The sequence below is a fragment of the Phaethon aethereus genome (genome assembly GCF_964289735.1).
Source record: "Phaethon aethereus genome assembly, chromosome: 21".
NCBI lineage: Eukaryota > Metazoa > Chordata > Aves > Phaethontiformes > Phaethontidae > Phaethon > Phaethon aethereus.
Genome location: NC_138597.1, coordinates 3459961 through 3474583, shown reverse-complemented (window position 1 = coordinate 3474583; position 14623 = coordinate 3459961). Strand labels below are relative to the sequence as shown.

At 35.8% G+C, this 14623-nt stretch overlaps 1 protein-coding gene across 4 annotated transcripts in view; it reads left to right on the top strand.

Annotated features, from left to right (window-relative positions):
* VPS13D (vacuolar protein sorting 13 homolog D) overlaps window positions 1-14623 on the top strand; it is a gene marked incomplete at both ends in the record, with an annotated part of 103760 nt that overhangs the window by 20915 nt on the left and 68222 nt on the right. For 3 of the 4 annotated variants that reach the window (XM_082009419.1, XM_082009418.1, XM_082009417.1), the window contains 13 exons: window positions 831-1011; window positions 2025-2207; window positions 4737-4959; window positions 5429-5639; window positions 5784-5955; window positions 7183-7295; window positions 7756-7965; window positions 9930-10195; window positions 10369-10502; window positions 11388-11543; window positions 12143-12368; window positions 13229-13303; window positions 14018-14224. In XM_082009419.1, coding sequence (XP_081865545.1) covers window positions 831-1011; window positions 2025-2207; window positions 4737-4959; window positions 5429-5639; window positions 5784-5955; window positions 7183-7295; window positions 7756-7965; window positions 9930-10195; window positions 10369-10502; window positions 11388-11543; window positions 12143-12368; window positions 13229-13303; window positions 14018-14224 — 2357 coding nt within the window. Of the gene's footprint in view, window positions 1-830; window positions 1012-2024; window positions 2208-3200; window positions 3249-4736; window positions 4960-5428; window positions 5640-5783; window positions 5956-7182; window positions 7296-7755; window positions 7966-9929; window positions 10196-10368; window positions 10503-11387; window positions 11544-12142; window positions 12369-13228; window positions 13304-14017; window positions 14225-14623 lie in introns of all 4 variants that reach the window. The other variant, XM_082009416.1, reaches the window with a different exon arrangement.

The window sequence follows — 14623 nt, the reverse complement described above, 5'->3', positions numbered from 1 at the left end:
CCCAAAAAACAAACCCACAACTGTCAGGTCTACGTGATTCTGATTTGGATGCTTGTGACTTCAATGAGACTTTGAACATTTTCCATAACAAACTTACGATTTTTAACTTTTCTTTGTCCTGCAATGTACATGGCTTATCACGAAAAACTGTCTTTTATTTCCCTCTGAAGATGTTCTTGGAAGTATTTAGGTGACAGATTGTTCCTAGATAAAATAGTAGTTGTTTTTTAAAAGTTGGAAGAGGTTTTCAACTTACGAAATAGTTAAGAAGCAATGGAAAAATCTAATTTTGGAATTAAGGGTTTGCTTTTGTCATAGTGTATTTTTGGAATTCTTCTGCTTTGTATAAAGCAATAATTCTTGTCCTGTGATGTTTCATGGTTTTCCACCCCCTCCTCCACTCACTAGAATTAATCAGATTAGAAATTATCCAAGTAACGTTATGGAATTAATTTGAAATGTAACAGCACACTGATTTGGAGTTGAATCTACATATTATCATGCAGTAAAGCACTCGCCTTATAAGCCACTGTTCAGGTGTATAAAATCACCAAAGGTGTATCTGTTAGATGGAGGGATTAGAGGTACACTCCAAATGTAGAATTTTCCTGTTTGCTTAATCAAAACTCAGTAGCACCTAAGTATATGTAATCTAGAAATAATTAGTATAAAACCAGTTTTTCATATCTAGAAGTGAAACAGTTTTAATTATATACTGTGAACATCAGTTAAATCCTCTATATTATTACTTTGAATGCAAAAAAATTTGATAGCGCTATTTGTAAAATGTAGCTGAGAGCGCTAAATTTTCCTTTCCACCTTTATCATAGGTATGGGAGGCCAGATCCATTGCTACAGAGGGAGTGTGATATTCGTGTCACTCTGCGAATGGCATCTGTTCAGTATGTGCATACCCAGCGTTTCCAGGCAGAGGTGGTGTCTTTCATCCAACATTTTACTCAGCTTCAGGATGTCTTGGGGCGGCAAAGAGCAGCAATTGAAGGACAAACAGTATGTCTGGGGATTTTTCTGTTCTTTCCTAGCCTACTTTTGGAAGTGCAGTATAAAATTTATGTTAATGCATCAACTCGGTGAGTTGAAATGATGGGAGGTGTTGGAGTTCTGATGTTAGTGGAGATTGCTTATACTCATCTTGTAGTTAAAAGACCTTATTTAGGACCATTCTGCTGCTATTTGAAAGTGTAGAATACCAAATTTGCATATTACTTAAAACTTTGGCACCTGGATCCTGCCGTATGCACTGACACAGGTGGTTTCCTGTCTTCGTGATGCTGGACAAACAGGGCTCAAGATTTTATCTTGCCTTTTTCTTCACTGTTCACCAGGTAGTTATAATACCTGAATAAGGAGAACCAAGTGAGAGGTCCTTCTGTTGTACTCAGGGGTATGTCTTTGATTAAGTATGGTGGTCCTGGTAAACTGGAAAATCAGGTGCTGAACTTCTGCACAATAGAGTATATAAATAATCATGACAGTCATAGCCTACTTTGTACAAAACCTAATGTGGGAGTGATTAATACGGTTATTAGTCTTGTTTTAAAAGTCACTTCTTAAAATTGGAAGAAAGACAGTTAATGCTTGCATATACTAAAATGCTTCATTGTGCATCAGTTAGGAATTTTGAAGCTGATTTTGAACTATCTGTTCTAAATTATTTTTTTTTCCTTTTGTAAATAATTTTTCTCAAGTAATCTTTTAGTGAGCGGAGTAGTGTCTGTTATGCCTCTTTTAGTTCGGTGGTGACAATATGCCTCACTCCTGATTGCTGCACCTGTTGCACAGGTGTGTGCGGTTTGCATTGTAGTCCTTTTTTAACTAGCCTTTATTCTTTGCCTAAAACAACAGTTTGAGGTTTTGGGGGGTGTTTTGGTATAAAATTTTATCACATCTTAATTTTGTAAATCAAGGAGTAGTGTTCCTGAATTCAGTACTAATCAGTGTGAAATAACCACCCACTTCCTATATTATTTAACTTTTTTTAAATGAATTTTTGCTCTTCCCAGGTAAGAGATAAAGCACAGCGGGCTTCACGAGTTCTTCTTGATATTGAAGCTGGTGCACCTGTTCTACTTATACCTGAAAGCTCGAAGTCTAACAGTCTTATTGTAGCTAATCTTGGAAAATTGAAAGTCAAAAACAGATTTCTGTTTGCTGGTACACCGGGTACTTTTTCATTAAAGAACAAGGTAAGAACATTACTTCTTAGTTCAGCAGCTTTTGGTTTTTGTAGTTCTTGTGTATTTTATTTCTATATCAAAATGGTAAATGATTCTTATATTTTACGTTTGTTTATTTTACTATGTATATTATTTGTATATTTTACTTATGTATACACTTTGGTACTACCAGCAGTGAGACAGTCCATGCCAGTATGCTGGGTAATCTTCAGGTCTGGCCTGTCGCTGAGAGTACCCAGCTGCTCCCGTCTGTGCCTGCACTGGGCTTGCTTTCGGAGACCTTCAGGGCTCAGGGGAGGCGGTTCTGTGAAACTCACTAGAAATGGCCTTGTTAGGAAGCAGGACCCAGCTGGGTGCACACCTGAATGTGGGAGCGTAATGGGCTTTCGGCTAACCCCATTTAGGAGCTTCTTCAACTCTCTGCCAAACAAAATTTCAGCAGTGTGAGTAGCAGAAAATAGAGATCTGTATTGGCTGAGACTTGCTGGAACACACTGGAGAACAGAATTGGTTTTAATTTTTTTTCCCTGCTCTTAATGAAACTGAGTGTGTGTAGTTGCTTTGATTAGGTGAAACCTAATGAAACGTTTCCTGTGCATGCTGGATCCTAAGGCTAGGCGCAGGACAGGGAATAGTTGTTGTTGCTGTTGAGAGATGCAGCTACAAAATTTGGGGTAAGAAAGATCCATCTTGGTTGGCTTTCTATATCTAACCCATGCAACAAATGGGTAGTCGTTCTGGGAACCCCCTAAACTCATTTTAAAGGGGGGCAGAAATTAGGTGGACTAAATTGCTGCAGCAGTGTTGTGGTAGATTCCTAAATTAACGTTAGAAGGTAAAAGAAAGGATGTACGCGTAGTAATTTTAGTTTAACTTAAAAATACTGTGTTATGTAGCACTGTAGAAATTTGGGGGTTTGAAATGGGATCAGGTGGGGCTTTGGGGTTTTTGTTTTGTTTAGCTTTGTTTTCATTTTTTCTCTGTGCTATGTTTATTTTTGAGGATCTGATTTTACAAGGCAGTGCATACAAGGATCCAGTTTTATTTGAGGTATTTCACATCTTTATAGTAGTGTTCAGGTGCATTAAAAAAACACCAGAAATTTTCTTGTGGAATTCAGCAATTTAAAAATTCCTTTATACATGAAAAATTATGTTTCTATTCTAAAGACTGCTGAATTCTGTAAGAATTGGATTTAAATTTGTTGTGGTGTGCTCTTTATGCATGTTTGAGGAGCTATTGATTTGGATTTATTACATAAATTCTGAGATGTATAGATGATGTGATGATTTTTCTTTGCATGTACTTTTCAGTCTTATCCTTACAGTATAAAGTTAAATGTTAATGTCTTCAAATTTTTAATCTTGAAATCCTTGATCATGGCTGCAATGAATTTCTCCAATGAATAATATTTAAAAATCACGTAAGGCAAGTAAGATTACTAAAACCAGAAAGGAAAGTTTATGGGTAAGGATTGTACGGTGACATCAGAAGCTGGATACAAAAAGAAGGTGGAAAATGGTAGTAACAGTACTGCAGCCACAGGTAAAGTGAGCAATCCCAGAGTAAGGGGCCAGCGGATCAATTGTTTTCTGCTTGGACATGTGAAGCTGAGTAAGATCGAAACATGAGGTTAATGAATTTAAGTCAGGCCAGAGTAAATGAACTCTGAAATTGGCTTCAGAGTATAAAAGTAGTATGTGAATCTGTTCCACCAGACATATGTTTTTGGGAGAATAAATTCCTAAAGTTGATATGACTGTTTTACTAGTGAACTATGCCTTTTGCAGGTTTTTAATGCTAGACAGCATCATGACGGTGGAAAAGCTCGTAAGATTTCCAATGGATATGTGGTGGTGGGGAGATGTCTAAAATACTATACATCAATATAAATATGCTTTCCTTTTTTAATCTGTGGGGATTTTAACAATAAGGGTAGAGATTTATTCTATGTTAAATTTAGCTACTGCAGAAAAATTTTGGGACACATTTTGGTATGATGACTGAGGTATTTAAAACAATGAAATGATAACTTCATGTATAGAAGAAGTGTTTGTTCACACATTCTAATAAAATATTAAGTTACTGACATGATCTTGCAGAAATAATGGCATATCTTGTTTTCATCATCTGAAAATGTTCTGAAAAGCAGCTTTAAATATATTAACAATCTTTATTCTACAGAAATGCTTAATATCTTGACAGTCTTACCCCTCTATTTTGTATTAATTTCATTTACCTGGGATTTTTTTGGTTTTGTGCAAAAACCACTAGTTTTGAATTAATTTCTCATTGAAAAGATTTCACAACTTTTTTGAAAATGTTGCTGAAACAAACTTTTTTTAAAAAAGAAAATATTTTAATCTGCTGGTAAGGTTATAGGAAAAAAGTTTGGCCATCTTTCTACAGTAAAAGATACTGGCATTCAAATAAAATGTTTAGTTTTCGACGGGAATTTATTGCAGCTTGAACCTCAGGGATATTGGTTCTTTAGAATTTAAATTTAAAATCTATTAATTACAGAATTACTTTCATTAGCAGGATTCAGTTCAATTTTCATCTCCTTTGGGAACCCCAAAACATAGCATGAAGAAAACAACAAGTGCTGATGAATCAAAAGTAGCGATGGAAGGATTGTTCATGAAAAAAGCATCAGGAACAAACATTTCTAAGCTGAAGAGTGAGCCTATGCTGAGTGCATTGAGTAAGCAACAAGGGCAACAGTCAAAGCTGCCTATTGTACCAAACCCTGACAGCCCAGGTATGTGATAAATAGTAGAAACTCCATATAGCTGCTCTTTTTCCTTGTAAAACAATGCAGTGTAATTTTGCTTCTATCCTATGTGACATTGAAAAAGTGAGGCTCTGTGTCTAAAGATTGTAGATTTTAAAAGAAGTGACTTCTTAGTTTCAGGGTTTATTTTTGCGGCTTAAAGGATTAGTGAATTGTAGTTCGGTTTCTGGAAGAACAGTCCTGCAATTTGGACATGTTTTGAGATGTACATGGCAGATGTATAAGGACTGTAGTTGGGATCTTAACTGAGAGTTTACATTTACCTGTGAATGAGCTTGGTATCTGGTAGTTACAGATCTAGATGAGTGTGAATTAAAAAAAAAATTTGAATAACTTCGAGGAGAAACTAAATTTGTTTTTAAAGTAAGTTGCATTAGTATTGTACCAGTTCTTTTTTTTTTTTTTTCTTAATATGTTACTTCCTGTGCATTTGCAGAGGATCACATCTGCCTCTTAGACTGCATTGTGGTTGATCTGCAGGACATGGACATATTTGCTGCAGAAAGATACCAGAGAGAGTATTCAAAGGCTGTGGAAGATACTGATACAGACTTGAGTTTTCCATCCTACTTTGTGAGGCAGACAGGAGGAAGCCTATTAACAGAACCTTTCAGACTGAAGTTACAAGTAGAGAGAAACTTAGACAAGTGAGTTTAGACACTTTATGCTGTCAGCCTAAAACCAGTAATAAATTATTATTAAATAAAATAAAATACTTTTATTGTCTCTTAAAATTATTGCCTGCTGTGTTACAGCACTTTCAAATACTGAGGTTTTTTCCTTTGTTATAGAGAGCTAAGTCATACAGTGGCAGACATATCAATACACGGCAATCTGTCATCAGTCCATTGCTCTCTGGATTTGAATAAGTATAAACTGATACGTGGACTGCTGGAGAACAACCTTGGGGAGCCTATAGAAGAGTTCATGCGGCCTTATGATTTGCAGGATCCAAGAATTCATGTAAGAGGCACTATATGCAGTTGAAATTCTGTCTTGAAATGTCTGGGTTTTTTGCTGAATAGGCTAAATGTTTGCTGTTTTCTTGTAGTTTATCAGGTGGACTGGTAGATTTAAAAAAAAAATAAAATTAGGTAAACAAACAGCGAATGAACATTTTTGTAGATACTCCGGTGAATTTAGGTTTGTTGTGGCAATGCCATTGCCCTTTCAGGTGTGGCTTGCTCTTATGGTTGCTTCATGTTTCTGAGATTGTAATCTTTAGAAGAGACAGTGTGAGAAACGGCCATCATTGCTTATAGTTGTTAGTTTGTTTTAGGTCTGCTGAAATATATCAGTGGGGGAGAAAAACAAATCTGTCAAAACTGTACTTTTTTTTTCTGAAGTATTTAGGCTGATCTGCTGTTGCAGTATATTATTGGTACATTAACAAGCTTAAGATTTTTCCACTTGAATGGAGCTTTTTGGAGGGACTTGATTATCTTGTCATCATGTGCAGCATGATGATTCCTTTCCCAATGGTGTCTATGACATTCCTTAAGACTGATGAGATTGTGGAATGTATATTACTTTGTGTTAAAAGCCCTCTTTTTGTCCTATAAATCTGACAGAAGAATTTCAGTAATAAAAGCTTTATAGTGGAGCTTTTTTCCCACACTTTTTTTTTGTTAAGATTCGCAAGTATTGCCTGTTTGGCTGTTATCAAATACTATACTTTCAGGAAGAGTATGGTCAGCACTTGGAAATAATTGATATTTATCCTTATTACTGGGAAAGGCAGTTGTTGAACAACTGTTTCCTCTTGATCTTGTAGGGCTTCTAAGCATTGTCTGTGGTGCACAACTGTAACCTTTGCTTAAGAAGCAAATATGTGAGCACAGCAGGGGGGAAGACTGCTAGGAAGGATCTAGGGTTCTCTTTAAGAGAGGAGAGAATGGGTAAGATGCTCCTAATACAAGCATGCTCTTCATGTCAGGCTTTTCACCTAAAACTTTTGTTTAAGAACAAAGAAGCTATAGAATAGTAGTGTGAAAATGGATTAATAGACATTTTTCAAGCTGAAGGCTACACTGTTGAGGCATGTAACTTTTCCCCAGCAATGGTTAATGAAACTCTTTGAAGGAGAAAGACACTACAGCTGTTTGCATTTGTCTGAAGTAACAAAATTTAATTCAGGAATGAATGTTAAACAGATGCTCTTAAAATGATGTTGGTGTGTTCCACTTTCAGACAGTTTTGAGTGGAGAAGTTTATACTTCTATGTCATTCCTCATTGACATGGTTAATGTAAGTCTGGAACTGACGGATCCAAAAGGAAAAGATGGATACAGCTCTTTAGCTAGGTATGAATTTTCTTTTGTTACTGAATACCTTATCTAAAATAGTATGCTCATCTGAGAGATTATAGGACAGGAATGAACATAGTACATGAAATTATGGTTTAATAGTGCAATGAAATAGAATTTCTTAACTAGAGTCTAAATTGGGAGTTTCGGCTGATCTGAAGGATGAAAGGCATTGACGCTGTTCAAAAGGTACCATGTGTGTCTTTCAAGTTGTCCTTGAAATCACAGTTCAGTAATCAGTTGACTTGCCAAAGACAAATGATATTCTAATTAAGAAAATGTTGAGAGGTAATCTTTTTAATGCCGAAGGCTCTATATCAGTGGAAGATATTATGGCACACAGTCGATGAAAGATATCAGCAGTATACCATGCATGCTTCTAGAACAAGTGACTTTTTCTAGAAATAAATGAGCTATAAGACTCTTAAATGTATTATTTTGCTTTTTATTCTCCTAGGTTTGATTTTAAGAAATCCAAATTGCTTTTTGAAAGCTCTTCAAATGGAACAAAGTCTGTTAATTTGGTTTCTCATTCCATGATGGCATTTGACACGCGTTATGCTGGACAGAAATCTACCACAGGCACACCAAACGTGTTCAATTGCATCTTTCAGTCATCAAAGAATACTAGTAGTCCGGGAGCAATCCAGATTGAATTGCACTTCAGGTTTGTTTTTAATAATGACATACTGATCAGGATTGTCTTGTTTTTAGTACAGCTGTTACTAATGTAGATAAACATGCTGACGTATTTAAATCTGAAGAAATTTTTGGGATGGTCAGTGGTACTTCATAGATTGAAATCTGCTGTTCTTGACTGAAGGTGGTTGGATTCCCCGCCCCCCCTCCTTGTTGCAATAAAATTTAGATTTGAATATATAATGAAGCTTATGAAGTTCTGGCCCATTAAAATCAGTAGTGCTTAAAGCTTAATAAGTCTGGCCTATCACTTGTATGTTTGCATAAAACCATTATCATAGAATTTTTAATATATGTTGCGCAAAAGCTGTTTTCCAGTAGGTGTCACACTTGCCTTTCTGAGAGAATCAAATAACTACAGAAATGGCACCTCTTTCAAAAAACAATCTCTACGTTCTCTTCTGTATTCTGTCCTACCCTGTTTTTCCTTATGCACATCCCTTGGAATGCTTAAAGACATTGTAGTGGGTATCTGTTTTGTTCTAATTTAATATCGCAAACAGGAATATAAAGTATAATGTCAATATTTACCTGTATTGGCACAGTGTTTTGTTCAGGGATGCTAACTAACAAAAAAGAGGATGAGGTGAGATGACTAGAGAGGTTGCTTTCACTTCTGATCAGACTCACTGACCAAACTTAAGTTTTCTAACTCTTCTATAAGCGTGATACCTTCTGAAGCAGTTGCAGGAGTAACGCAGAAAAAAATCTCTGGACTATTTTAGTCCCATAGAAAATCTTGAAGACATTTGTTCATAAAAACTAACCAAACAAACTTTAGGCAATTGAGAGAAATTTTTTGTAAAGATTTGGATAATGCATGATGGTTTTAAGTACTTAATAAGTTTGTATTCAGAAAGACACCAAGATTTTGATTTGAATAAAACTAAAAAGCCATGGGATTTACAAAAAAAAAAAGAAAGTTTTCATCAACTGTTGATGCAGCATCTGCCTAGATCGGAGGTTAGTTTGCACAGTATGGCCTAATCTGGTTTATCAGTGATAGTTTCAGGAATTTTCTTCCCAACTGTTGTGCTTTTAAATTTTAGCCACATAAGCATGTGTTACGTTTTTACTGGTGAGAGCATCCTTGGCACTAGATGCAAGCTTTTGCAGAGCTCAATGATAGTGTTATACTGGCTCATGCCTTTTGGAAATATCCTGGAGAGACAGGGAGGGTTGAAGGCTTTTACTGTTGGAAGCAGTGCAGGCAGACTGCTTCTCACAAAGGAATTACAGTTCTTTAGAGATTTTATAGTTCAGAATGCGTTGGATATAAAATTGTTTCATGGTATTTAAGCACTTAGATTAATCTATTTTCCAGTTAGCATGACCAAATATAATTGGTATTCCAGATCATGAAGCCAAACGCTTTTATCCCTCCTAGCCAGATATTGAACTTTTAGCATCACATTTTGAGTAAGGCTAGCATTTTTTCTGAATGACAGAGAAGCTTCCTGTGCTGCAAAATGCTGTCAGGGTGTGAGAGGAAACACATTGTACATCTAATCTTTTAGAGGGATACGGAGCCAGGTCTAAGTTTCACACAGAGTACATTAGGTTTGATACCGAACAGATGTAAAATAATAATAAAAAGGTCAGTTTTAAAATTTGAGACTGGCAATTTAATATTGATAATATAGATGTATTAAAAGAGCTTTCTTATTACATAGTTTTTGAATTAATCTTTTGTATCATTACAGCTCAGGATTCATGCAGTTAAGATCTGTTGGGTTTCTGTGGGTACAGCAACTTGATGAATTTCAATCTGTTTCAATATATACATATGTATTTTAAAGGCCAGACACTGTCAACTAAGTGTATCCCTATAAAGTTCCATATAGTTCTTACTTGCTAGATACTGATAGTTTTCTGCATCATTTTAAATATATGCAAGATGTAAAGTTCGTATGTATGCTTCTCTCTTAAAAGGTCTACTAAGGATTCCTCCAGTTTCACAGTTGTTCTGAACAATCTTCGTGTGTTTCTAATATTTGACTGGTTGTTACTTGTTCATGACTTTTTATACACTCCTGGAGATACCAAAAAACAGGAAAATCAACTTTCTTCCCGGCAGCGAACTTATAGCAGTGAAACAACTGTAGTTCCAAAAACAGTGAAAAGTGGAGTAGTTACAAAACGTTCGTCGCTACATGTGTCTGCAGAAAAACAACTGGAAGTTAAGGTTAATGTGACAGGTAAAACTATTCTTCTCTAGTGTTTTTTATGAGCTTTTCTGACTAAAAGCCATGTACTAGTGGAAAAACAGGTCTGTCAAAGACAGAAAATCAAGAAACCTGCCACAAATGCTTAAAATACCATAATGGTATTTCCGATTGCCCCGTTTATTTGTCTTTTTTTTTTTGTTAAGGAACTGAATTTGTGGTCGTTGAAGACATGTCTTGTTTCGATACCAATGCAATAATTTTGAAGGGGACTACTGTTCTCACTTACAAGCCCAAGTTGTTAGATCGTCCTTTCTCTGGTAGCTTGTTTGGCATTGAGGTAAGAAGAAATAAATTTGCTGTTGTAAAACATCTAAAATTAGAGGAACTTGTGAAGATACTTTAAATATATATACAACAGGAGTAGTCCAGAGATGATTTTTGAAGTTTTAGTTCCTCATCAAATGCTCTCATTCTACAGCAGTTTTAACAATGGTTTTATCTTGTTTCTGTTAAGACTTAAATTGAAACACTTGACTATAATCTCAAAATACTGCTACTTACTAATCTAGTTTCCAGCCATAAGCGGTCAAATTAATTGAAAGCTGTCCATCCAGTCACTGCTCAGAAGGCCTGCAAGCTGTAATCATAACTGACTTGAGGTGAACAAGCAGTATCATGCCATTGGAAAATGCGAGTAGGAATTTTGAGTATGCAAAGTGATACTTGCGTCCTGTTCAGCAGAGTAGGACCACAGCTGTAGTGCTGTGGCCAGCCTTGGGGAAACAGAGCTGAAGCAGCTCTGAAGAACTGGTAAGAGAGCAACAAGAACACTCAGAATTGAGAGTTATGTAATATATTGGGAAAGTTTAAAAGAACTTGGTCAGAAGAAGAGGCTGTGCAGAGATGTGGTAAATCCAAAGAACAAAGCATTTTCCATATTTGTGATAGAAAGAGTAGTGGAGTTAAGCTTAGTAGTAAAGTGAATATTTGGTTGCAGATAAGAATCTCTTTTCCTGAACTTGCAGCCTAGCTGGGCGCTGGAATAAAGTGGAAAGATTTTGGAATCTCTGCTGTCTTAAAGTTTACAAAGGAATTGTCTGTAGAAAACAGTTAGTTTATGGCTATAGTTCATGTTTTGTGATAGTCAGTCTTTGATTTCGAGGTTTTTGTCAGGCCTGTTCTCTTGGTTCCTAATTTTTTTAAAACAATTTGTAATTTTTAGGTTTTTTCATGCCGGTTAGGAAATGAGCAAGAGACCGCACTGTCAATTATTGATCCAGTACAAATTCAGATGGAACTTGTTGGGAATGCTTCCTACCCAAGCGGTTCAGGACTGTTGGATGCTTTCAATAGTGAGGATTTTCCTCCTATTCTAGAGGTAATACTAAAGGGCTGAATAAAACTGTATGCAGTAGAGAATACTCCATCATGATCTAGCACAGATATTTCTTTTATGCCCAAAGATTCAACAGAATACTTTGAAATGCATAAGAAAAGAATAAGGTAAATTTTTCCTGAAGTGGAATAGGCAAAGAAACGAAGCATGCAGAAAATGCTTTTAGTGGTAATGAAGAAGTGGTTTCTGGGATATATTACAGAGATTAATAGTGGTGAAAAAGGTGGACTGATTATGTAACTATCCAACATGTCTACTAATATCTGGAAGAAAAAGGTTTATTTTCTGTATCTCATTGTTCGTGTTTGTTAGAGGGGAGATCTATTTAGAGACTTCTTTTTACCATTATACCAAAGGAAAACTTCTTTTCTTCCCCGATAGATGCTTTTAATTCTTTTGGTTGTTAGTAAATGATAATAAAGTTAGTAATTTTATTACTGGAGCTTTAAAACAGTGTGGTCATCAGAGTTTAATATTAAATTTTGTCTTCCTTTGGGAAGAGCTTTGTTAATATCCAAAGTATGCAAGAAAAAATATGTAGAAAAGGGTAACTGAATCTTATGTTTTAATTTTTCATTTAGATTCAGTTGCAAGCACTGGATATCAGACTGTCCTACAATGATGTTCAACTGTTCTTGGCAATTGCAAAGTCAATTCCTCAACAGACTAGTGCAGCTATGCCGGACTCAACTGTATCAATTGCTGAAAATACTGCTAATCCTTCCAGTTTAGCACTGGTGAATGAGACTTCCTCCTTGACACATGAAAACAGAGATCTATCCAAACGTGTGTTGGATCCTGTTCTTGGTACGTTTTTAACCATTGGAGTGAAGCCAATTTTTATATTGAAAGGAAGTTTCTGCAGTGTGAAGCCAGACTATATGCTTAACACAAGATGTTGGTATCTTCATCATGTAAAACCCTTCATTGATTTGAATTATCTGCTGATAGCTTTATATTAATGATATTACTTTAAAAAATAGATTTTTTGGGTTTTTTTTCTGCTTGTAGTATGACAGTGGGTTGTTTTATGGTAAGTTTTATTTAGCGTTGCTTGTCATTGTAGGTCATCATGATGGAGTACTTCTTAGGTTGCAAACTTTTAAAGGGGGAGATGGGCCACCTCTTCAAACTCATTAACCTGATAGTGAAATGGAAACCATCATAATTACTAGTAATCTCTTCATGTCTAGCAACCTTTTGTTTTGGTGACATTGCTTTTTTACAAACTAAAAATTGTGTGTGGTGAGAACTACTGCCTGACAATAACGAGGAAATACACACTAGTGAAAAAGGCTTTATGCTCTGCTACTGCACTTGAGAGTCATGTGGGGACTTCAAAGTAAATAAGTAATTGTACTCTAAATGAAGGGTTGGTTTACAAAAAAAATCTTGTACTCCCTGAATTTCAGTTGAGACTCCCAGCTTCCTGCAGGAGAATAAAAACAGCCCATAAGTTCTAGAATGTAAACATTATGGGTTAGGGGTTTGGGTTTTGGTGGTTTGGGTTTTTTTCATAAAAGCAGTGCTGAATCCTATGCTTTTTCTACAGTTGCAATCTTAAACAAACAAAACCCCATGTTTCATACAGTTATATCTTAATTTTAGAAATGAAAACAAGTAGATAACTTTCAAGGATTTATAATTGGTTAACTGTTCAATTACAGAGGTACAGCTGGCTCGCCTCCAGGAGTTGGGATTCAGTATGGAAGATTGTCGTAAAGCTCTTTTGATCTGCCAAGGTACCTCAAATATTCTTAGTTGGCCTTGCAGATTGTTCATATTGCCTAACTTGCAATTAAGTAAAAACTTTCAGACTGTAAGGTAGCTGATGCACAGGCAGTATTTCCTTTTTTACTTTGGCTCTGTGTTGGCTTATAATCTTAAGCATTATCATTTTTCTGTTCTTCTACTGTGTAGAACCCACCCCCCAAAGATGCATCTTGCCTTTTGGGATGTCATATGTGAGCTGTTGAGTGTATTTTTGTTTGGGGGTTTCAGTTGGGATTTTTTTTTTTCCTCTTTTATGTTATACCCTTTCTTGCTGTTATCCATGTCTTTCTCTTTAGAGCATGTGTTTTCATCTCGCCCTTTTTGAATCGTGTATCTTACCTACTTCTACATGCAATACATGAAAAGAAGATGAAGTTTTAACACAAGTGATTCTTTTTCTTTGGCACTGTTATGTTTACCACCTTATTTATAGGCATTCGTAGGATTAATATAGATATACATTATGTTGCCATGTGGTTTGCAAACTTCAAAACACATTTCTTATTCTTAGAAAATACCAAAGTGTTCATAATCTTCTCATACTTATGTTATTAAATAGAAGACGTTCAAGGTACTGTTGATGTCCTGCTATACTTCTTAAGAAAGAGGGGATTAGTATGTTTTTCAAATAAGTACATTTCATAGGAAAGTAGATGATGATTGGTTGTTTGGTTTTATCCAAGGTGACTTGAAAAAAGCAGCAAGTTGGTTATTTAAGAATGCTGAACCTTTAAAATCCGTTTCCCTGAGTTCTTCTGGTCGAGATAGCCAGGGGATTGTTCCTTTTCAGTTCATCTCTGGAGTGGAAATAAAAGCAGAAAGTATATGCATTTGCTTTATTGATGACTGCATGGACTGTGATGTTCCCCTTGCTGAGTTAACCTTTTCACGTGAGTATCTTGTTTTGCTGAGTGAGTTGCATAAAATTACTGGCAGTTACTGTTTATGTTCGGCACCATGCTGTAGTTTCTTAGGACTTTTGAAATTTCAACTGACAGTGTTCTGGTGGTGGTTGTTGTGTTGGGTTTTGGTTTTTTGGGGGGTTTTAGTTTTTGTTTGTTTGTTATAAGTTTTGTTTTTAAGAAGATTACAGTCTTTGTAGGGTTAAGATTCTGACTTCTCCTTTATATATCACATAACAAATGGAATTTGTCCTGAGGAGAACCCTACGGGGGCTCCATGTTGTAAAGCATTGCTGTCTCTAAATGTTGTTTGAAGAGTATTACGATACAGTTTTTGTATCATTTCAATTTAAAAGACAAGAGAAAACCTTCCGTTGCTTACTTAAC